The following is a 24,868-nucleotide window of genomic DNA, read 5'->3' as shown; positions in this document are numbered from 1 at the left end:
CACATTTATAAATATGGTAGTGATAAAATGCAAACTCAAATATACTAACTCTAAACTTTTCAACACAATGATAACATAGTGTAAAATTTTTAGATTTTGAACATAATGTCAACTCTTTTTGTTCTCTACTATCGGAACTGCTTGTGCAGTCTAAATTATTTAAAACGCTAATTTTTAGGGAAACGCATTCTTATTTATGCTAAAATGACTCTGTTCCATATGTTGAGATGAAAGAGAAATTCCACAATAGACTAAGTTTTGTCGCCAAATTTCGTATAGCGGGACATTTTATAGAAAATGCAAAAGTTTAAGATATTTGATGAAAACAAAAAACAGAGAAATAACTTTTGACACATACTAAAAGTTGTAGATATAATTTTGTAATGTAGCAAAACTTTGAGATATATACAAGGATGGAGCCAGCCCATAAGCAGCAGACGCAAATGCCCCCTCACCCTTTCCCACCATTATATATTTATAGATAAATTTCAAATTATATACTATTACTATATAAAATACAACTAAATGCTTCTTCTCATAACATAATTTTTTTCTATATTTTTCATTTTTGCCCTTCTTAAATGAATTAATATCTTCGCCCCAAAATATATAGACTTTTGTATTATCAAAACTCCATGCAAACAAAAGAAAACTTGTACTCAATCTTTCAAGCCGTACATAGATAGTTATAGCATGTACAAATTAAGTCTAAAATAACAATGCGGAAGTATATGAATGTTATGTTCTAGATTTAACAAATCACTCATTTAATCATGGCAACCAAAGAGCAAAAATCTTGTTCATCGCAAGGAAGGGTTAATCCCATATCATGATGAAATCCAAACTCCTCTTCGGCCTTTTGCAATAAAGCCTGAAACATGGAATTTTCGAGAAGTGTAATAGGAACGAGATATCTGGTCCTATTTTCGCCCACGTACACTGCAAAATGGCCTTTTGGGACGTCGTTTCTCCTCCCATTGCTTGAGCGCCTGAGGGCTACTGCACTTGTGGTGGCGGTAGTAGTAGTAGTAGTAGTACAACAACTCTTGTTTGTTTTCCATATAGCCATGGGCTTTTTTCTTCTTCTTCTTCTTTTTGGCTTGAGAGTATAAGAAACAATTTAGGATATGGGGAAAATGAAAGGGGATTCTTATATATATACACACACAATGGGAAATAATAAATTTTGGTAGAAACAAAAACATGTGGACTGTGGGGGCAAAAAACTAATTGTTGCATGGTTTTTCGTAAGAAATCATGTTGAATGGTGGTCATCAACCATTTTTAGTGTGGCCTACATTCTTGCATTCAACAGGACACTAGGGCCATCCAATGTTCAAATTCTCAATTCCTACCTTAATATTATTTTTAAAATTAATAAACGTGGCTTCATAATTCATTATTATAAAAATGAGGAATAGCAATCTTGAATGCAAATTACATAATTTTATCGAAGACAATACTACAATACAACCGGGTCCTAATTCTTTATTACAAATTGTCTAAGCTATTGTGTATTTTTTTTTTATAATAATTGTTAAATAAACTCAATTGGCAATTAAATATGAGGAGACAAAACTTGTGCAATTTTTTTGGTTCTTCTTGATAATTGATGTAGACCTATCTGTGATCACATCATAATTATATGTTACATAGATATTTATTATATATGCATTAATTATCGTACGATCATATCCTTGACTGATTAGCCGAAAAAGAGGATACCGTGATGTTGCATTTGCAAGGAATTAAATGAATGAATATAGAACTAAACTTGTCCAATTTGTTAATCTCACACGAAGAAATTAATAAGTGAATTAGGTTAAACCATAATATACAATTATTCGTTTACGCAGTTATGGATTATAGTAGATATTCATTTGTATAAAGCTTTCTACACAATACTACTTTGTTATCATAACAACCATTAATTAATCATAGAAAGATCAATGGTCTAAGTTCCTTCTCAGTTCCAACGATAGGAAACTCTTGTGCATGATTGAACTATAATTGCCCACGTCTCTTCTTAAGAGAGGATGATTAGTACTAATACCTTATTTCAATGTCTATGTTAAGAATAACTAAAAAATTGCAACATATACTGTATCATGACATTTGAAGTTCCTGGTAACAAAACATTTAATTATTGAATGGATAATGAGACATAGTGTCTTTGCAATAAAAGGGATTAATACATAATTTTCTATCGTTTTTGTTAATTATGAAGTGTATAATACTTTATATTTGGACATTCTTATCCTCTCTCCCTGTTTATTAGGATTATAATAAGTTTTGATTTTTTAATTTAACAAACAAATCCAATCTAATCTATACTAGTATTATTTTATTTTCTATTAGAAATTCTTATTAAATCTTCGCTATTTAGCATTAGTGGCTCTGTCGATTTTTTCTCTTTTCAATATTTAATTTTGCTTTATTTTTTTTATTCACTTCATCTTCTTCCTCTATGTTAAAATAAAAGGTTTCAATTTTCTTTCTCCGTCCTAAATTTTAAATATTAATGAATAAATTGGTTTAAGATTTCTTAATTTTTCAATTCTAAATTATCTTTCTCTATTTCAAAAAATATCTATAATTATTCAAAATTAATTACTTCGTATTTTTCAATTCTATATTATCATTCTCTATTTCATTAAAATATCTATAATTATTCAAAATTAATTACTCCATATTGCTATTGGAAAATTTGCAGATATTATGTTTCAATGTGGACTAGAAAATCTAAATAAAAGTTGATAAAAGAATGAATCAAGCAAAATATGATGATATGTTAATATTTCCATAATTTAAATTAATTTTTGAGATAATATCGATGTAGTATGATATGAGGGGAAAATTCTCAGTGGTGTTACTAACTCTCCTTAAAATGTTATCTACAACAAATTAGTGATTATATGATTTATATAGATCTAATTGTTTCTAAATTTTCATGAGTAATTTTATTTTTTACTCCGTACTATTTAATCTTAAAAGAATAATAACAACCACCAAATTTAAGGCATATGATCGCGCTATACTAAAATATCAACACGGTGATATAAGTATGTCGACACAATTTAATATATTGACATTGTACGATAAATTATATTGACATATTAGGATAACTATATTCATATTAAACTACTTATCAAAAATTTTGAAAATTTACGAGAATATTATCAAAATACGTCACTCGATATGTGTAAAAAAATTTTAATTGAAATAGTTATATGAAATCAAAGTGTTGAGACATTTTTGAAGAGTAAGTTATAACTAAATTTTTGTTAGTTAACATTGAGACACCTACATTTTTTTTAGGTTGTATTGATATTCAGAGCTAAATAGGTTTTGATTTGATGATATAATGACTATTATTTAGAGCATTTTAAGTTAGCATTATAACGCATTACACACCCCATACCTATTGGCTAATACGTGTACTTTCCCGTTCATGAAAAATAATCTCATTTTGTCATTTTGGAATGTTCATAAAAAATAGACTCATTTTTAAAAATCGAAAGTTTATGTGTCAGACTTTACCCATTTTTTTCTCCTCTCTCATACTTTACCCACTTTTCGTCTATATCTCCCTTATTTTACCTATTTTTTCTCATTCACTTTTTACTCTACCAATTTTATATTAAAATCTGTGCGGTCCACAAATAAGACTATTTTTTATAGACAGAAAAAGTATAAATGTATTAACGTAATATGCATATGTATTTGAGATGTGTGCCTAATATATACATAAAAGATAGTCTACACATCAAATATAATTATGGATAAAAAATAGCTAATAAAGACATTGGATATTAAAAACATTTCCCTTATTGAATATGCTTTAATAACATGCTTAATCCAATTCAATGCATGGCCAAACTAACTAACGGTGAGCATACTCTTAATCTGTTGCACGATCCATGGACTTCGAAATGATTCAACTAATCTTTTGATGGAAATAATTAATACACTTCTTCATAATAAATATTAAGAGATGAAAAAGACAATGTCACAGTTCAACCCTTCTGAAATATATTCTTAAATAAATAAATTCAAGAAATTTTAAAAATATTAATCCACATGTCAAATAAAACACTCATATCAGATACATTCAAATATAAAACACTCATATCAGATACATTCAAAAACCAATATCTATTTCTATCGTTGATATCTATGAGCCACAGTCCAATGTATATAAATTTCACCTTTAATTTCCCACCACACAATTATCAAACATACTCTTTAAGCAATACATATAACCAGGAGCAATAAATATCATAAACAAATTAATATTCGTATACATATGCCTCTCTACTCAATTTATTATTCTGTGACAAATCAAACCTGGTATCTGCCCGGGATTCCTCTATGACCCGAAGGTCCCTCTGTATTTGGACTCATAGGTTCCTCTGTATTTGGACAGATATAGGTCCCTCTGTATTTGGACTCATAGGTCCCTTCTGTAATTTCAGATCCACGGCAAGACAGTCACAGATCCTCTTTAATCACATGATTCATGTACTTCAATATCATATTTCCCATCAAATAATTCCTTTAAACTATACTCTCTTATGCCAATCATATATCCATCACATTTCACCGTATAATTCAAATATTCACTCCAATTTAATACATAGCAATCAATCATACAGCACATATATAATTAAAAATGAGATTTATACCCACCTTATTTCACATTCTAAGCGAATCTGTGATTCCATTTCACGATTACAATCTTTGACCTCTTTGAACAAAATCCAATTCTTTTCCCTCATTTCCCTCTCTATCTTCTTATTTTGCCAGAGAAATATCTCCGTCATTTTTCTTTCTTAACGGTATAATAATATACAACATATGTCTATAAAGAGAAGAGTCGGCCTACTTCTTAAAACAAATCCTCTCCCCTTCTTTTTTTTTTAATACACCACGTAAATATATATGTATAAGCCGACTTACTAGATGTGATCCATCTAACATGTATTAAATATAATAGCTGACATTATATGTTTCTTTTCTTCTCTTTTAAATTAGGAAAGTGATGATTAAGAAAATTGGACACGCATACATCTACTATTGTGACACCTATCATTATTGCATTTGTATATTAATATGCAAGGCACACACACGTTACCATTCTATTTTGCATGTACTATTTATTTATTTAAATTAACTTCATAGTTAACTCAACATATACATATACGGACTACATAACTACTTCACTACTTGCATGCATGTGATATATACTATGTATGTACTCATAATAATTCAAAGAATTCTATTCACTCAATTTACATGTTTATATATATAAAAAATTTATCACATATAAATATATGGTAGTCATATTTAACTACAATCACCATTTAGTAATATTATCCTATATAAAAATCGTTTAATATATCTATTATACTAAGACAATTTATTTACACATATATTATAAAATGATAGCATAATTTGAGTCTGGAATGTTACAGACAAATCCTCTAATTTCTTTGAGTTTAACTTCATAAATATTTCTTGAACTATGCCGATTGTAATATCCTTCTTGGATACACAATTTGTTATTATGTTTCTATTAGGTTGTAATATGGTATTTAGGTTATTTTTCTTTATATTCGGATTTGTCTTCTTGTCTCTTACTTCCTACAGCGTTTTTCTTGATGTCTTGAGATAGAATATATAATTAAAAAATTATACTAATTAATTAATTATATTTTTTTATATAATGGATTAAAGTAAGTTCATCAACTACCAAGCCTGACTTACAAAAAAAAATATACACATACTAGTATTTAGTAATATGATCTAATTTTCTTTAAAAAGATTTATGTTACTAATAGAGAAGAAATATACTTAAATTATTTGATGTATTATGGGGAAAAAATGTAAATTCAAATACATTAAAAAAAATTTAATTGTCATATTAGGAGTATTTAATAGAAACTTAACTGTTAATCGAGTACCCAAGCAATTACATAAAGTCTAAAATACCCTTAGGTGTTTGGGGCATTTTGGTCGCATACGTGATTATACCCTACGTTTAGTGACCAAAGATATTTTTTTCCAAGGAAATCATTTATAGAGAGACAAGACATCCATAAACCAACTAAAAAAATTATAAATTTAACGCCATGTAGGAGAGGAGAAAAACCTGAGCAGATCACCTACTTTAAAACACCAATCCATTTCCTACCCAAACTCACAACAAAATAAAATGGACCCGCCATCACTTATTAAAATTGCTCATGTTTATAAGATTATTGTATTTTGTTGTGAGTGTGGAATAGGAAATGGATTGTGTTTTGGAGTAGGTGATCCGCTCCATGAGACAATCCAGCCCGAAAACAAAAAGGTTGCCTCATTAATATTCCTAGACAAAACTCATGTAAGAATGTAACACATACAACTAAAGCATATAGTGGCCCTAAAAAGGTTATGAATTACTTATCATTTTGCTGTAGATAAATACGTTAAGTGCATCATAGAGCACAGGCCAGAAGTCATTCTAGATGCACTTCACAAGTTCTGTTTGCGAGAAAGCTACAAAACGAACAGCATACCAGTGCTCCGGGGCATTGTACAGCATTATTAATTGGAACGAAAGCGATACCTATAAAAGAAGGTGGTTGGATGCAAAATTGAACACCAGCATAATCAATGAAAAGTTGGACCAAGTCACTAGACCACACCTACCGTGAGGTACCATTGCACAACCACATAAGCCTTTCGTCCTTGTTCAAACACGTTTCTCCTCACGACATCAGTTGTAGCAGAATAGGATAAATGCTCTGGTATATATCACTATGTGCAATACCAAATTCTTATAATCAAACACAGGAGAGGAATAAAATTCCTGTAATAATCTTGCCTCCTAACCAGAACAAGCACCACCAGAAACGAGCATATTTTCTGGTGACCGAAAACTAGATATCTCCTATTGTACTGGGGGACCAGGGGCAGAGAGCCACCTTGCCTATATTTTATATCTCCTATTCCTAATCAACAGCAAAAAACAAAGTTAAACATGTTACACACATCTGGTGTAAACCAGTCTACAGTCCCTGGTCCATGCTGGGTTATAGGTGGTCATACAACAAGATATTAGAAGGTCTAGTTTATGAATGACAGAAAAGAAAAGGAGCTAATTTTACAAGATATTAGAAGGTCTAGTTTATGACAACGACTTTTGAACTTGGCATGTGCGACATGTTAGTTTTGTTATTCTTGCCTACCAAGATCACTTATGGAGACAAAGTGGTAAAAGGCTGCTAAGACTAAGAGCATCCAACTCGAGACATCTCCCCTAATATACATTCTAAGAGGAAATGAATCTGAATTAAATGTTGAGTTCAACTATCAACAAAGAGACTCTAGAACATAGGCAAGTTATTATATTTTTCAGTGTTGTACAGACAATATGCCGCCACTGCCTTTTCGCCAAATAATAATTTCTCCTCTAATACGAGATAACAACGGTGCTCGAATCCCAAATGCAAATGGAGAGCATGAAAAATAAGAAATGGCCTACACAGAAGGTTATCACAAATTACAGGTTTCCTGCCCTAAGCTGATACATATATGTGCATATCCATGGCATATACCGAAGTCCTTTTACCATGATTCACCATCTTACGTGTCAGTAATTAGAGCCTGGTTTCCATGACTGTAGTGGCAGCCCATCGATGACGCTCAGTTGCCTTCTAAGCTTGATGATATGAGCTTGGACCTACCACAATGTTGACAAAGTCAGAAGGTTTGTCCATATTATGACAATGTCTGAAATAGACACAGTAGTGTCTGATTGTGACAGTCAAAATAATCCCCTAGTACTCTAGAAGAAGTAGCACTTAAAGCAAACTACCTTCAATTTCTCAAATAATCCCAATGTAGTCACTAGGGAGAGCACAGGAAGAGGGGGCACTACATCAATTCCTGCCCCCACAAATCAACTTTTTTCCATAGTAAATACAAAGAGATAAACAATTGAAGACGGAAAAAACAGCTAGCGCAAATGACAGATGATAAAGGAAGAATAGGACATTTTTTGGATGAGTTCAGTGTTTGATAGTAAAGGAACAAAAGTTCAAACCACAAAGTAACAACCAACATAATAAACCCAGGGAACAGGGCACACTAATGCATATTCAGGTTCTGACATTTAAGGTTGGATGAATGTAAACTCTTCTAGACTTAAATATTCTGGCTAATTAATTTCTTTTGAGAATATCAAAAAGAAATTAATTAGAGGTGTAAATGATTAGTAAATATTCCCTCCGTCCGCGATTAGGATTCCCGATTGAGTTTGTCACGGGTTTTAAGAAATGTAGAGAAAAGTGGGTGTCAAAGATAGTGGAATGCGAGTCTTATTTTTATATATTAGTTTTATAATAAATTATTAAAATGTGAGTGGAATGTGGGGCCTACTTACCATTTTTAGTAAAGTGAACTAGGACTCATATCGTAGAAGGACCGAAATGGCAGACTGGGACTCCTAGTCGCGGACGGAGGAAGTAATAAATATTGACTTTTGATAATGCTATTGAAGACATAGTTTCAAACGGCATAATTAGTTTCAAATACTTTCCAGCTGTCGAGATAAGGAAGCAATTAAATTATCAGTACTTGCACATGTAACTCCCTAAGTAATTTTAAAGTTGCAACTACATTCTCTTCATGCTTGCACACGTCAACCATGGAAGAAACAATAAAAATTGTTTTACTGCTCTAGAAAATGCCATGAAAATCCATCTCATAAGACGATTATACAATTATGGTATACTGAAGAATTTATTCCTCTATATATTACTATTATTTTTTAATTATAAAGCACCTGTCAAAATAATCTATAATCTCCATTTTGTAGGCAGGTGCGAAGGATCATATATTAAGAGAAGATAGAATTATTCGTCTCACTGAATAATTGCAGATTGGTATCATACAATGAAAACTTTGTTCTGACTATTGGAAATGGCTGCTTTCACTCATCCCAACATCTGACCCAACCGGCCAACCCACTTAAGAAAAAATGAGAACAATGATTCAAATAGGACATTTTGACATCAAACTTTACAGTCACAACAATCTGAAAAATTTTGGATAATCCAACCACTGCAGCAAGTTATAATTTATGGAAGTTTATGGGCATACACATAAGAAATAATTTGAAGGCATGTCCTCGTGCAATTATGGTCCAACTAATATGCAAATGAATAAAACCGCATTACCTGCTGTCGAGCAGCGGCAAGTTTTAACAGCTCATCTGCCTCAGAGAAATTGATAAACCATTGACTCAACGGGTTATCTTTGGTATCGCCTTTCTTTTCATTAGGATCTTCTATAAAGGTACCAGAAAAGGTAGGAAGAAATAAGATTGTTTCCCATTATGCTAAGAATAAAAAAACAACATGGAAGCAAAATAGATAGTAATGACATTACCAGTGGGCAAGTTTAACATGACTGGAAGTCGAGGCACAATTACAGCAGGATGTTTCTGGATACGGGCATAAAAACTCTCAGATGGATCTGGAAATACTATCTCGTTGTATGTTTCCACGACAACAGGCCTTTTAGTTGACTGAGGGCCACTTTCATCTTCAGCATATAATTTAAGATGGTGATACCTAAAAACAGAAAGACATTATCAACTATATTGGTGACTGGTGAGCAGTAAAGGAGCATATTCAAAGACAAAACTAATAGACTTACAAGTCCAACTGCTTATCGCAAACATCATTGTGGAAGAAAAGAGAGATGGCAATTTCAAATTCACCCCAACCACACTCCGACAACTCAAAAGGTGGAGACTCAACAACTCTAACAGGGTTTTCGAAACTTGGATGCAACTGAAATACAACACGCTTGATCACTGCCCCAATATCCTCATTTGTTGCCCCTCGGACATAGACCGTCCACCTATGTGACTGAGTTCTAATGACCAAAAAAGACATCAACTAAGTTAATTAGTCTACAAACATAATGAAATTCACAGGAAAGGCATATAACTCTGATATTCAACTTACTCGGAGGCCTTTCTACCAAGCCAAAAGGCGATTGTTCCATACACTATCGGAACACAGATTTCAACATCTTTGAGTCTCTTCTGCAAAATCTGTAAGGCAAGCATCCATAAAACACTACATTAAATTCCTAGAATTGCCAGCTTAATGATACAAAATATTATCAATACATATTTAGGTGGAATTGAATAATAATGACCATCAGGAAAAAAGTTATGACAACGACATGGGATTCATCATGCCTTACCCTCTACAATAAGCAGAAAAGAGTAGTTCAAAAAGATTATCATTGTATGCACCTGATTAAGTTGTAAATTATACAGTTTTGTTCTCGTAAAGAATCGATCATCTATAAACCATGTGACACTACGTTTGTGCGTTGAATTTAAAATATTAGACAAGGTAGTCATATTCAGTCCGATAATGGTAATAGTTCAGTAACACAGCTCAAGTTTCGAGATATAAGGATTTATTCGTTGTATCCGCTTCATCTCATGCTTTTATCTAGTTTCTGAAGCCAGCAAGTCCAGATTGATTGAACACATATACAAACTCGTCGACCTCATCCAAGTCCCCCCAAAACCAAGTAGTCAAACTGTGATTGAAAAATTCCCCTAACTAACCGTTACTACAGAAAATGATAAGAATTACATACTCAAAGTGCGACTGAAGTTCGTTCACTCATGCATTCATGTCTCTATGTTGTTCATGCAACTTGCTACGCCTATGCATATACAGTTCATATGATGGAACAGATTAAGGGTTTAAAGATTCCATAAATACCTAAAATTACGACAGAAATACTGCGTGCTTGTGTATACATACTTTAATAACGTACAAGCTACAGATTTTGTGGCAAAAATTAAAATTGGAAATCAAATTGTGCAGTCAGAGCTACCTTTTTGTCTCCATCGTCTGAAGCTCTAGTAATTTTTATCCGCTGCGGTTTTAGAGTGGATTCATTGGTATTTCGTTCCGGCTGACCGTCAATTTCTACTATTTCGGCCATTGCCGAGCATCTGAAAAGTAGAATTTTGAGATTTTCGGTTATGATGAATTAGGGATTTTGACAAGAAATTAGGGTTTATAGTTTTATTCATTTAACCGAAGAGGGCTACGGTTGAGTATTTTGTTGAATTAAATTTCTTTTTCTGCACAAATAATTTATATTCCCTTCGTCCCTAAAAATAGTGGACATATAAACTACATGAATTTTTATACACAATTAATAAAGTAAAAGAGCAATAGAAAGATAAAGTACTTGAAGTATTCATTAATGAGAAAAAAGTTTTCTTAAATATAATTAGGCTATTTATACGAGACCCGCCAAAATGACAAATGCAGTCTACTTTAAAGGAATGAAGAAGTTACTATATATTTTGATACTTTTACAAAAAATAATCTCAAATTTTTCATTGATATGTCCATCAATTTATAATTACTTCCTGCGTCCCATAGAGATAGACCGAATTTCCTTTTTCGTCATTCCTATAAAATAGTTCATATTTATTTATAGAAGAAAATTTCTCCATTTTCACTTTAATAATTTGTAGACCCCCACTATCCATTACGTTATTTCAATCATTTTTTCTTCTTCTATCATACTTTATCAGTTATGCATTAAAACTTGTGTCATCTTCGATTAGCTTATTTCTAATGAACTGGGGGAGTATTATTTGTAAACGTTCTCACTAGTTTTCTCTTTTATCCTTTCTATTTTACGAGTACTATTAATCATGCATTAAAACTATCTGCAAACAAAATTATTTATTGTGGATTTGCGAAAAGAGAGAATATATAAGTCTATTACTAGGTACTTAACTAATTTGTGCGAGTGAATTTTATATCTGTATTATATATACTAGTACTACATATTAGTAGTGAATTTACATATTTAAGTACACGTATAATTAGGGTGATACAGTAATAATTTCTAAAAAATGAAATTGGTTTATTTTAAGTATAACTCACGTAGAATGAGCCTCAAAGTTTATAAATATTATTCCACTATTTTCCCCGACCTAGGACTATTTTCATTTTGATCCGTCACATGAAAATAGTACACTTCTATTTTTGGTAACTTATTTCTTTAATGAGGTGGACCATCTTCCAATAACTTTTTCTTTCTACCTCTCTTATATTTACTAAGGTGGTGTTCGGTTGCATAGATTAAATAGTCATAAGATATAGTATGGGATTGAATGTTGGTTGATACAAAGTTGTTCGGTTAATAGGACAATTTTGATATAAATATGCGCCATTTTGATTTGAAATATTAATTACAACAACTAACTGCATATTTACTACTATGCCCTCAAAAACACCTCTTCGATAAATATGTCTAATATGCTATAGTATACTAGAAAATAATTATAATTTAATTATTTTTCATCGGAACTTCCAAGACAAAATCATGCCACTTTCCAACCAACTAAAACCCTAATTTCTCAAAATAATAAGCGATCAACAAATCAGAACATTTATCCAAATTTCTAACCATGAAAAATTACTTCATTTCCTTCTTTCATAAACCATACAACGGAGATAAATTACCTATCTTGGAATTCAGTTTTCTTATCATCTTTCTTGAAATACCCGAATGATAGAAAATTGGTTGCGTAGCCTGGTTTCTTGCAAAATTGGACAATAGCAGAGATTGATTTGGCTAAAAAGGAAAAGGCTAAACAAGGAAGAAATGTTAGTCGCAGCCAAAAATTGTTTTGTCGGAGGGGGGAGGCGGAGATTGAGAGTCGCGGGACAATCCATCTCTGATTAAGTCTTGGATGAAGTTGGGGATCTAATATTGCCATCCGAACATGGGTTTAATTATATCTGGGATATGATAGTCCATCCGAACGGGCCCTAATTATGCATCAAAATTCTACCATTAAAAAATATCTCTATTTTTATGGAACTAATGGAGCAGTAGTATTCAACCCCAGATTTGTCTAGTTGCTCGGTATGCTTAGAATGTTAATTATTGTTTTAGTTATTTTGTCTATGAGTAGGTAATTAATAGAACTAGTCTTAACCCACGTGCGATGCACGACGGAATATTTTTTTGTCATACAATTTTAAATTGTTAATCTATTAATTAAAATAAGAAACAATATAATTATATACGATTTAAAATAGAAAAATATACTACTATGTAATAAAAAATTCAATAAATATATACTCCTCAATTCATTTTACACCTAAAGACATTAACTTAAACATATTTAAAATTGAATTGAGACAAACACAATTATTTGGACAATGATAAAGAGACTACATTAAGTGTTGACATTTTTGAAAAATATGTTTAAAACAATCCTTCATATTTCTCTACTAAAAATAATAAATTGTGTAAAGATGAAGATAAATACTATGTATGTTTGAGTTAAGGATGTTACAATTCTTCTCTCTCTAAGAACTGTAAGAAATATTGAGATAAAATTCTGGAACCATATACACGCGGTACTCTAACTTTTGTAATCAAAGGAAAAAAACAACAATAAATGAAATGGAAATTACAATGAAAATTAGTCAAGAAAAACCATCTTTCCGCAAGACAAATTACATCACGGTTAGTGCTCTCGGATTGACATATTTTCCCCAGAGATAAAAACGACTTCCTCCTAACGTATATAACATCTCAAACCTGCTAGGCACCTATAAACTTGACAGGGCTCCAAAATCGAGCAAAACAATGTTCCTAAAATGTGTAATAAAATGTTGAGAGCTTGAGAGAGAATGAAGAATGTTTTATTAGTGTGTATATTGTATTTCATCCACAATTCTATGCCTTTTATAGGTACAAAATTAGTAAATGAGAGATCATGGAATTAAAACATCATAATTTTAAAATCAAGACAATATAGGTTACAAAATTTGTTAAATGCTCATTATTCTATTTAAATATTTGTAACCACCAATGAGTCATTGTAGTGCTTTAAGAATTAGTCAAATGCTCATTAAAATATCTAAATAAATATTCATGAGTTACTTAAAATATTCAAATTGGTCCATAACTTATAAATATTTCAGAATAAGGACAAAACATATAAATATTTCAAGAAAATGCCAAAACTCGCCTTTTATATATGTATAGATTAAAGATATTTGAGAGTAACTATTCATGTTTTATTAATTACTATTGTTTTGATATCCAATAAATTCATTTATTTTAGCAATTTTGTTATTAACTTCTTGGTCGCTTTTACAACTAATTTATGTATGATCAATTGACGTGTGACAAAATTGAAAGAGGCAATACAAATTAGAATAGGATGGATAACACTAGTGAATTTATCCTAATAGAAACTTTTTTTTTAGTTATGCATATAAAGTGTGACAAACCCCTATATGTAAACTGTAAGTCTAGAGACTCGCTTTAGTAACACTGAGGTCAATAATTAAATATCTTAATGGTTGATTAATAAACCAAATAATAAAATCATATTTCTATTAATTTTCTCTCTTTGCCTAGCTATGTTATGTTTAGTGCTTTACCTTTCTATTTTTCTAGTACTAATTAGCATTTCCATCCGTGCTCTTAGCTAAGAGCATGGAAGTGGGCCCGGACCCACTTTTACTCCTTGTCATTAGCTAAGAGCACAACACCCACATCCGTACTCTTAGCTAAGGACAAGCTCAAGGGTCCCACCATTCTATTATTCAATTTAAATACTCCAATTATTAAAAACATTTCTACATTATAAAAATACATTAAAAAAATAAAAATTACATAATTAAAATCCTAAAAAATAAAAATTACATAATTAAAATACTAAAAAATAAAAATACATAATTAAAATCCTAGAAAATAAAAAAATACATAATTAAAATCGTACAAATTAAAAATTACACACGTGGAAGACTAGTCCTCTAACCCCAATTGCCTCTTGAGACCCCGGATCATTTGCTCATGTGTTGCAAGTTGATCCAGAGTCATCTTAGACGTATCGTTCAAATAGAGTTGACCTAAGAGGGTCCACAACGAATTGTTCGGGGGTGGAGGAGGCACAAAGGGAACGGGAGCGGGAGCGGGGGCGGCTGGAGTCGGGGCGCGACGGCTGGTAGCCGTCGCCTTCTTCCTTCCTTGCAGTCGGCGGGAACTGCTCGAGCCAGCGTCGGGGCTACCCAAGTTAGTTCCGGCAAGCTGGGTAGCCACATCATTGGAGGCGCCGTCGGATAGGGCTACCGACCTCGTCCGTTTGCTAGAGGAGCTGGAGGAGGATGCTACTATGCCGCCCCTATACTTCGGATGTCGGCGCCCCTCCTGCCAACAATCGAGGTACTTGAACGGTATCATCTCCAAGCTTTGGTAGGTCGCCAAGGCGGCACTGATGATGTCGAGCTCGCTCGTGCCGCTCCCCGCCGCCCGCTCTTCCTGTTGGAAGTACCCCTGGAACTTACCGATTGCTAAGTTGCATCTGTAGACGCAATTGCGCACCATACTCTCATTGCGAGGGATGGTTCCCCCCGACCGGGTTTGTAAAGGCGAGTGATGCGCCACCAATACGTATCCCCGATTTGGTTCGTGCCAACGTCCGGATCTTCGGAGACTGCCAAGTAGGCTTTGAACATCGCCATCATCTCACCCGGAGTGTACGGGGTGCGGGTGCCACGAATAGGAGGAGTAGGAGTAGGAATAGAAGTAGGAGTAGGAGTAGAGCTGTTGCTCCCTCCCGATCTGGGTTCGGGTGCCCACCCGAACCCGGAGGCGTTTTGGTCGTGCACCGGGTAAGGACGGTAGCCACCCGAAAATTGCGAACCTTGGGTTTGAGGAGGGGCCGTAAATTGCGTTTTCGGACTAAATCCGGCCTCGGAGTCGAACCAATCGTGGTTCCAACCGCGATTGACGGAGGGGTAATCGCCGGAGCCGGACATTGTGTAGTGTGGTGGGAATCTAGATGAGAGAGTATGTGGAAAAAAGATGAGAGAATGTAGATGATGATAGAATAGATGAGAATGTGATTTTTTTGTGTTGAAGTGGGGGTATTTATAGATTAAAATGTGAATTTTGGGGGGAAAAAATTGAAAAATAAATTAAAAGTGAGGAGAAAACGGATATGGAGTATTTTTTTGGGAAGTTGGAAAAGATTATTTTTTATTTAAAAACATTTTTTTAATTAATTTCGCATTTAAAAAAAAAATTAAATAAGCCAACGGCTATGCCGTTGGCGAATAAGGCGACGCTACGTGTGCTGCTCAGCGGCACGGACGGACGAGCCGGTGCTCAATGGCACAGACGGACGAGCATGCGCCTCTTCACCGCTGCGGATACTCTTTAGTTATAGTTATAAAAACCAAATTAATCCTACCATTCAGTGGCGGATCCAGGGAGGGGCAGGAGGGGGTGACCGCCCTTCCCGACGATCTGCTACCATGGACCCGAACTTAAATTTTCCATAGACGGGGCCTCTGATAGTTTCCGACGTTGCTCCGCCCCTCTCTGTGAGCTTGCGTTAAGTTTTATTTCGCCCATTCCTATTTACGATCCTGGATCCGCGACTGTTCCCATTTGTATGTTACTTGCTTGAAATAGTCAGATAATCTATTAGTTCCCGTAGTTTGATAAAGTGATTACCTAAATTTATAATTAGAATTTAATGTATACTTATGGAGTAGTTGTTTTAAATATTTGAAAATTGTGAATCTTGTTCCTGCTAAATTTCACTGGAAAAAAAAAACGAATCGGATTAAAAAATTTGGCACAATTAACTAATTAACGATTAAAAATTGAAAGTATATACTCCAATATAATAATATTAGTTGATTACCTTGATTTCCCGAAATAGTGATGACTCCATTTCCTTCCAAACAATGGCTGCTTCTAATCAAATCAAATTAGAGTATATACTTTTTTCTTTGATTGAAGATGAAGTAATTTTGTAAAAGGTGAATGGGCGGATAGCAAATCAAAAAGTTCAGCACCACAGTTGGCCTGCCATCTCTCTTTCTCTCTCTTGGCTCTGTATTTTTTTCTCATCTTTTTTTTATACTTATTTTTTAATTTTACTCCTGGCTTCTGACGATCCCTGTTAGACCTTCGTCGCCATTTATTCTTCTGTTGGAAGCTCCTGATTTTTCCAGATATCGACAAAGCAACCACGTAATTTATGCTTTTTGTAGCCTTTTTAATTGTCTTCTGCAATTTATGAGCCGATGATCTTCTTCTAGAATTTTGTTTGGGAACTCTGGTTGTGGAACATTCCGTAATTTTGCTTCGAATTGGTTAGGAATTATTGGCAAATGTGCTCAAATGATGATTTTGTTGGATCTTGATAATAGATGTAGCTCTATTTGTTTTTTGGCTAAAGTAATCATTTTGTTGGTGGGTTATGGTTTTTGTCACGGTTAAGGATTGAAATACTGGAAAATGAGGTTTATATATGAATTGTGAATAATTGGAACTTATTTTTTTTTATGTTCTTTGATTTGGAAAACTGATAATCTAATTTGGGTTTTAGGTAACCTTAGGATTATCTGTCTCAACCCCCTCTGTTATTCTATGTACTTCTGTGATCTTGTTTAAAGTGAACTTAGGTAGCTAAAATGCTTGGGTGAGTTTTCAAAATCTAGTTTAGCTAAATAGACATTTCAAGTGGTAGTGCCAAACTGGAGCTTGAGGATGATTGTCTGAATCATTTTCATGATTGCACTGGGAGATCGATGAAAAAGTATTTTCTCTTTCAGATATTTTGTAAATGTTTACTACATTCATCTATGATTGAGCATCATAAGCCCATCTGAGATTTGTCTTGTGAGTTTATGCTGAGAATGCAGTTTCTTGATGCTATCATGAGAAATTTGTGAAGAACAATAAGGAAACTGTGCATAGTTTTATCTTCTCTCGCCGTTAGCATGACTTTGAATGAAGAGCAGATTCTAGGTTTTAGGCTCTGGTGTCCATGCTCAGGAAAATTGTCTTGAACTGTCCCGGCCATAGATTAGGCTCTTTTAACAGGATAGGGTCTGTAATCTTTTACACGAAAAGAATCATGAACTGGATGTAATATCCCACATATTTGATTCTGTGATTGTGAAATTAAAAAGATGTTAGTTTTGTATGTTGAGACAAGCTCCTATGATTTGTATTCGTTCACTAGGAAGCATCTGCTTTTGGTGTGGTTCGTATGTTGCATGTCATTGTAGCCTCGTGGGAAAGGTTTACTGATTTTCTTTCTTAAGGCATTATCCTTATATCAGCTCCTATCACTTGAAGAAAGCTACAAAGCCTGTCATAGGCTGCTCACGTGGTGCCTATTTTTCATTCTTATCATGTGTGCTTTTTCCTGTTGAGGTATCAGGTAAAATATAATGTGTAGATGGGGTCTACTGGAATTTAAACATTTGTAAGATCAAAGAGTCTGATTTTTTACACAAATTGTATCCATCTTCTAGCATTAGATCCATAAAAATATCAGTCTTGAAACACTTAATCACTGATAAGGATTGTTGCATTGATTGCTTCATACTCCTTCCGTCCCTTAAAAATATGAACTTTTGAAGGGCACGGGTTTTAATGCACAATTGGTAAAGTAAGAGAGATAGGAATAAAAATGTTTGAAGTATTATTAGTGGAGAATGTGTCCCACCTCATTAGAGAGAAAGAAGTTTCCTAAAGTATAAAGTGCATATTTTTAAGGGACAAACTAAAATGAAAATAGTTCATATTTTTAAGGGACGGAGGAAGTATCATTTTGTGGCATATTCTTGTGCTTGCTGACTTATATTATTGGCTTTTGAGGTCCTAAATGAATAGAGCTATCTTGCAGGTAATGGCAACAGAGGAAGATATTGGCGTGCCAGATCTGAAGTCACAGTTGACCAACGCACAGACCCACTTGAAGCAGGAGATAGGAAGAAGCCAGTCTCAAGTGGATGCTTTGCAAGAGAATCTTACGGAGGTAAAGGCTTGTGTTCAAGGCTCTGAAGTAGATGCTAAGAAGGAGCTGAAAGTTCTCTGGCATAGAGTCAAAACATCTGCAACATTGTTGACATACTTGAAATCAAAAGCAAGAATCATGGCGGTTCCTCATTTGGCTCATACCTCTTGTGGTATCAAACAATTGGAGGGTGTGGGCCTTGTTGATAAAAATGGTGTGCCATTGTCTGGATGGTCAAGAAATGTAGATACCTCTTTTTTCGACCATGCAGATGAGGAAACATGGACAGCACTTAGCAGTCGGGATGGTGCTCTTGATGAACAAGATGGAGTTTATATTAGCGAAGTACTCAAAAGTGTACAAATGGTTACAGATGTAATGGAAACTCTTGTGAAGAGAGCTATAATGGCGGAATCTGAAACAGTTACGGAGAAGGAAAAGGTAACAGTAGGACAAGAGGAAATAAAAAAGAAGGCATTTCAAATCGATAACATGTCACTAAAATTAGAGGAGATGGAGCAGTTTGCAATGGGTACAAATACTATTTTGAACGAGATGAGACAGAGGGTAGAAGATCTGGTTGAAGAAACTTCAAGACAAAGGCAAAGAGCTGCTGAGAATGAGCAGGAGCTTTGCCGTGTTAAGCAAGAATTTGAATCCCTGAAATCATATGTCAGTACACTGATTAGTGCAAGGGAAACACTTCTTTCATCAGAGAAGCAATTTCAGGCCATTGAAAAGCACTTTGAACGGTCAGTGTGCTCTAACCTTTATCATTTTGTTAGGGATTTTGACTAGTATCATGCTCTTCCTTGTTATACAATTCTATATGGTAGCTTATATGGTTGTTATTCAGATTCTTGCATCTGTTTAGCTCCACTTTCCTCGTTTAACTTTATATCTGTTTCTTGTACTTCCATGTTTTCACTTTGTCATTTGAGTCCCTTCCTTTTTAGCAGAAGTAGACAGATTATATTAGAAGACTATCCACTTCTGAAAGCTAGCGTAAAATGCAAAGATTTAATTAATTTTTATAGACAGTGGCAACCAACATGAGCATATAAACTGTTAAACAGTGACTTGCTTCATCCTGAACGAATGTGCCAAGAAGATTCTTGTCTTGTTTTTAAGAATCAATCCATTTTATTGATATTGAGGATTTGTGAATGAAATATAAATACTTGAATGTAAATATCAAAATTTAAATGAATTTTCCCGATTTCTTTTTCTTTTGCGTCTTCAGTTACGGGGTTTGAGTTAAACAAGGTCTACATGTTTTTTGGGAGTTACTATTACTTATTTCTGCCGTTGGAGATTAGGCTGTAAACCTACTTTCATGTCTGGAAAATTTACTGTTTGGTTCTGTTGGGCGCAACCAGGCTTGTGGCCAAAACATCGCAATTGGAAAGTGAGAAGATGCAGAAGGAAGTCGAAGTCCAGAAACTCATGGAAGATAATGTGAGACTGAGTGCTCTACTGGACAAGAAAGAGGCCCAACTCGTGGCCATGAACGAGCAGTGCAAGGTCATGGCACTGAACGCTTCCAATATATAATTTTGAAATCCTTAACTCATTTGATAGAGCTGCCATCCTTGAACAACCCTATTACGCATTGTAGCTCTCTCCTGCATATCGAACTTGACGTTCATTTTTCATTTCCAAGTTTCCATACGACGGAACTTGTACTCATCTTGTTGTATTGTCTTATTTGAGAAGTTTTTGGTTGATTGGATGTAAAACCTGTAATGTTGGAGAGTGGAGACCTTTTCCATTCTACCCAGTGCAGTTTGTGATTATCCTGCTGTCTAGTTATCTGTTTGGTGTCTTAGTTGTTAACTTCCACAGATCGATAGTGTTTTTTCTTCACATTTCATGCTTTTATAATCTTTATATAAAACTGTGCAGTTATATGTATTTTCGTTTTTCTTTGTTGATGTGTGTATTTAGGTCGTTGACGCCACTAGTGATGGTCAGATGGAACAATAAGTTGGGGTTCAGTGTGTCACTCTCTGAATAATCAAGCGTGTATCATAAGGGATTTGCCTTTTCTATTTATTCCTATGGATTGGATCAAAAACAATTATGTGTAAGTCGGTCTGGCAGGTCTAAACCATCATAACCTTTAAATTTATGTTCATTTGCCAATAAATAATTAGACTTCCTTTTGAGTATTAGTATAGACTAATAACTTTTGTCGGAAAAAAATGAGTAAATTAAGAAAGAGTAATTGATAAAGTGGTGAAAAGATTTTATAAATAGAAATGAGTTGAATAAATTAAAAAAGAAAAATCTGATAATTTTTCCTAGACAGATGAAATATTTAAAATTGGTGGGAGCTCTGTCTACCCAGGCCACAATTGCAGGTTGACATTGTGCTGTTAATTTATCACTTTTATTTTAATTGACTTAATATTAAAAAATTTAATGAATAATCGATTTAAATTAAAATTACAATTGTGTTTCATTATTATAATTATAATAATGTAGTAGAAAGAATAATACTATATATATTTTTTCTTTGATAATCATGTCTGAGAAAGTCAATTCGATTCCATGATTTACTATTCAGGATTAGCTAGCTTTTGTATACAGTCTATAGTACTAGAAAAACAGTAATTGGAGTTACACCCTCTGTCGCGAATAAGAGTCCCATTTTTCAATTTTAATCCGTCCGCGAATAAGAGTACCGGTTCACTTTTTCCATAAATGGTATTAGGGTCCCACTTTTCACTAACTCATTCCACTATATTTAATTTAAAACTAATATATACAAGTGAGAATCCTATTGAACTAACATTTTTCCACCCACTTTTCTTAACATTTCTTAAACCCGTGCCGCTCATAAATGAGACTCTTAATGGCGGATGGAGGAAGTAGTATTTAGTGTGCATTATCTATAAGAAGGAACGAAGCAGTGGTGAAGTGGTTGTGAGGCCGGACAGGAGACCAACCAAGAGTGCCGTATTGTAAATGGTTGGCTCCATCTGTCGAGTATTGTTCCTTGAGTCGATGTACGTATCATTGAGAAACGGCCCTCCTACAAGCGCTCCAACTGCTACATTAGGATTAGGCGCGGTTGAGTTGAGCCATATGAATCCGTCACTGCAACCCGTGGTCGCATCCCTTGGGATCGAAGCACCCCTATGATGCACATACTCAGGGTACTTGCTTCCGTACCCCACCAAGTAGCTCGTCCGCATCGGATTTCCTCCCAACACATAATCCGCCTGCATAGTGGCAAAGCTGCGCACGTGTTGTGGCTCGTATAGCTCCCCCTCGCAGTATATGTTTCTCGTCTCGGTCGCCACCATATAGTCGCTGTATACCAGCGCTAGAAATGCCGACCCCACAGCGTACTGCAGAGGATTCCACTCATCCACCCATATAAGCCCACCTGCACTGTATCCACGAATTAGAAAATGTGCAAGTAATTACTACCTCTATCCCTGAAAATTTGTCACCTTTCACTTTTTACCATTTTTGGTAGTGGACCCCATATTCCACTAACTTATTCCTACTCACATTTTATTATAAAACTAATACTTTAAAAGTTGACACACCTCCCACCAATTTTTTCAACTCACTTTCTATTACATTTCTTAAAACCCGTGCGGGGTCAAAGTGTGTCAATATTTGGGGGACGGGGGTAGTAATATATAAGTACTTTAATTTTTTTTTTCATTAGTATGAGGTCTTTTGGGAAGCGAACCTTCTGTTCTCTGAAAAGCTGTCGATGAGTTCGGGAGAAGCCCACAGATCACGAGCTCGGCAGTTCTTCTGTAAAGCTGCAGCGCGATACTCTCTTCGCCTCTAACGATTCTCGAGTCGAAAAAGCTGACACGAGAGAGCAGCACCTGTGTTCCGGCGAGTTTGTTGTCCCAGCTAAACCACGTCTTCGCTCCCCAGTTAGCAAAGTAGTTCCCTTGCACGGTAGCGTAGCGGAGATACTGCGTATCTCCGGTGGCGTGGTAGAGCCAGGCGGCCGCCCAGAGGAGCTCGTCGCCGTAGCCGCTGGAGTTGTAGTAGCTCCGCACTTGCGGGATGCTATCACTGTAACAGCCTCTGTAGGTATCCGCAAACACAAACAGCTCCCGAGCGTGCTTCAGAAGCAATCTCGAGTAAGCCGAGTCCTTGGACCGGAACGCCAGCGATGCAGAGGCCATGGCTGCGGCTGTCTCGGCGGCGACGTCGGAGCCGGGGTGGGAGGTGTTGACCTGCGTGAGAGGCCGGGGCGGCGCGGGGGCCTCCGGTCTCTGCCAGCATTTGTGGTCGGAGTCGGGGTCTCCGACCTGGACGTAGAGGAGGTTGGGAGAGGGATGGGCGTTGATGAGATAGTCGGTGATCCATTTCAATGAATCCATGGCGTGGTGCGTCTCCTTGGCTTGTTTGATTTGGTCCTTGTACTCGAGGATCGCCCAGGATAGCATCGTCGCGGTGAAGGCCATCGGTAGCCCGAACTTGACGTTGTCGCCGGCGTCGTAGAGTCCTTTGCTCATGTCTAACTTCTCCTCTTTCCCGTCTTCTAAGCCCGAGTCTCCTCTCCAGCTAATCCTACTCTCCTCCAGCTTTCCAGCTAAAGTTGGAAGCAATATATAAGTGTTATACTGTTATCCTATAAACAAATTTGATTGTGAAAATTGATAGATGAATTTTGGTAAACATGTATAATAAACTGATGATCACTTACATTTCTGGACATCGAAGAAGAGCAATGCGATGCTGAGAGCCTCGGCGTACTTTGCAACGGCCTGATCCGGGCGCCGCGGGGAATGATGGAAGAGGTTCAAGGATCGGAATTCTTTGCGGAGAGTGATGTAAGAAGCGGCCATGACTAGAGCTGCGATGAACACAAGAGTGAGCCACAACTTCCACCCTTTCACCATCTTCTGCTTCTCCGCATCCATACCTAGAATCGATATGGAACAGTCAGCGCAGTTGGTTTTGGAGGGGCAGAATTGCAAGGATATGGAACGGTCTTCTAGTTTAAGGATAGTGGCGAAACGGCTTTGTCTTTGGAGAGAGTGAATCATCACTTTCTCGATACAAATAAGGAAGTGGAATCCTTGTTGCCATATATTCCCATTGCTGTGTTTTGTCTCTCTCTCTCTCGTGTCACGATGCCGATTCTTAACTCATTGAAATTGAATTGAATCACAACTTAAGCGGTTTTGAAATCATACTAATAATAAAATAATTATTTATCGTTTTGTTTGATTTTTTAAAAATAATTTTCAAGATTATTATTACGAAAAATCATTCTAGTTGCATGCATTGACTTTAATTAAATTAGAGTTTAGGAAAAGTGTCATCGATGTATCAGATTACATCACGGCATACATAATTACGTATATCCCTCAAAGTCGTTATAATAAAGTTTATGTCTAAAAATTGCTATTTAAATCGTTGACTTTTGTTAGTCTTATAATTTATAAATCAGTTAGTTAAATTATAATTTTTGTAAATTTCTCAATTGTGCAATTAAAATTGCGATAAAACGAATTGTAATTTTTATACTTTTCATCATTTATCTTCACCAATAATCATCTAAAAATCGACCATCATAATATAGAATAATGATATATTATCCAGAATCAAAAGTTAACTAAAACTTTAGGGTGTGTTTGATACTTTTACCATGTATATATTCTCAAGAAAATATTTAAGATTATAATCAAGCTCCTCCTGACTTTAACCAAGAAACAACCTTTACCTGGTTTCATTCACATATGTTTGATAGAGCACCGTCTGAGACAAGACATTGTACTACTGACTTGTTACTTTACATATTTTACCCCAATCTAATTTGCTTCTACCTTATTTGCTCTCATATTGACCTAAAATATAGATTGAGTTTTCTCCTCATTTGCATTGCCGCTTTTTTTTACTCTAGTTCCCGCTCAAGCCTGCTTCTTGGAAGATCTTGCTGAACGTGGTTGAGGTCGGAGAGACGGTAAGTTTCACGAAATCCCAGTTGAC

The 24,868-nt window shown here is 35.0% G+C and overlaps 3 protein-coding genes, 1 long non-coding RNA gene and 1 pseudogene across 8 annotated transcripts; 1 reads left to right on the top strand and 4 right to left on the bottom strand.

The window, feature by feature from the left end:
- Window positions 1–636: 636 nt before the first annotated feature.
- LOC148931612 (auxin-responsive protein SAUR50 pseudogene) lies at window positions 637–1,114 on the bottom strand (annotated as a pseudogene).
- Window positions 1,115–4,060: 2,946 nt separating this feature from the next.
- On the bottom strand, window positions 4,061–5,389 carry LOC125202601 (uncharacterized). Its single transcript, XR_007173132.2, has 2 exons — window positions 4,690–5,389; window positions 4,061–4,463 (listed from the first exon to the last, which is right to left on the bottom strand). It is a non-coding gene; the product is annotated as an uncharacterized LOC125202601 (long non-coding RNA).
- A 1,980-nt stretch (window positions 5,390–7,369) lies between these two features.
- LOC125222122 (transcription initiation factor TFIID subunit 14b-like) lies at window positions 7,370–11,151 on the bottom strand. 4 transcript variants are annotated; one of them, XR_016135100.1, is made up of 7 exons: window positions 10,915–11,151; window positions 10,020–10,108; window positions 9,706–9,927; window positions 9,436–9,620; window positions 9,225–9,331; window positions 7,862–7,932; window positions 7,370–7,726 (listed from the first exon to the last, which is right to left on the bottom strand). XR_016135100.1 is itself a non-coding variant. In XM_048124596.2 (6 exons), the coding sequence occupies exons 1-6, from the start codon at window positions 11,023–11,025 to the stop codon at window positions 7,637–7,639; spliced, it is 804 nt and encodes a 267-aa protein (XP_047980553.1). In that variant the 5' UTR covers window positions 11,026–11,150; the 3' UTR covers window positions 7,370–7,636. The 4 variants fall into 4 exon arrangements, 2 of the variants coding, with proteins under 2 accessions (XP_047980553.1, XP_047980545.1); XR_007176478.2 differs by having other exon boundaries at window positions 9,225–9,334; window positions 10,915–11,149; XM_048124596.2 differs by lacking the exon at window positions 7,862–7,932 and having other exon boundaries at window positions 10,915–11,150.
- Window positions 11,152–16,809: 5,658 nt separating this feature from the next.
- LOC125222115 (uncharacterized) lies at window positions 16,810–20,688 on the top strand. 2 transcript variants are annotated; one of them, XM_048124575.2, is made up of 3 exons: window positions 16,810–17,115; window positions 18,782–19,644; window positions 20,272–20,688. In XM_048124575.2, exons 2-3 carry the CDS (start codon window positions 18,785–18,787, stop codon window positions 20,444–20,446), a joined length of 1,035 nt encoding a protein of 344 aa, XP_047980532.1. In that variant the 5' UTR covers window positions 16,810–17,115; window positions 18,782–18,784; the 3' UTR covers window positions 20,447–20,688. The 2 variants fall into 2 exon arrangements, with proteins under 2 accessions (XP_047980532.1, XP_088921986.1); XM_089065860.1 differs by lacking the exon at window positions 16,810–17,115 and having other exon boundaries at window positions 17,137–19,644.
- A 1,012-nt stretch (window positions 20,689–21,700) lies between these two features.
- LOC125211073 (endoglucanase 2-like) lies at window positions 21,701–23,908 on the bottom strand. The gene is made up of 3 exons (XM_048110796.2): window positions 23,580–23,908; window positions 22,602–23,465; window positions 21,701–22,286 (listed from the first exon to the last, which is right to left on the bottom strand). Exons 1-3 carry the CDS (start codon window positions 23,794–23,796, stop codon window positions 21,787–21,789), a joined length of 1,581 nt encoding a protein of 526 aa, XP_047966753.2. The 5' UTR covers window positions 23,797–23,908; the 3' UTR covers window positions 21,701–21,786.
- Window positions 23,909–24,868: the final 960 nt, after the last annotated feature.

This window comes from Salvia hispanica, chromosome 2 (assembly GCF_029641045.1).
Source record: "Salvia hispanica isolate PSC_SH4W2 chromosome 2, Shi_PSC_v1, whole genome shotgun sequence".
In the NCBI taxonomy this organism is placed as follows: domain Eukaryota; kingdom Viridiplantae; phylum Streptophyta; class Magnoliopsida; order Lamiales; family Lamiaceae; genus Salvia; species Salvia hispanica.
This window is presented reverse-complemented; position numbering and strand designations above follow the sequence as displayed.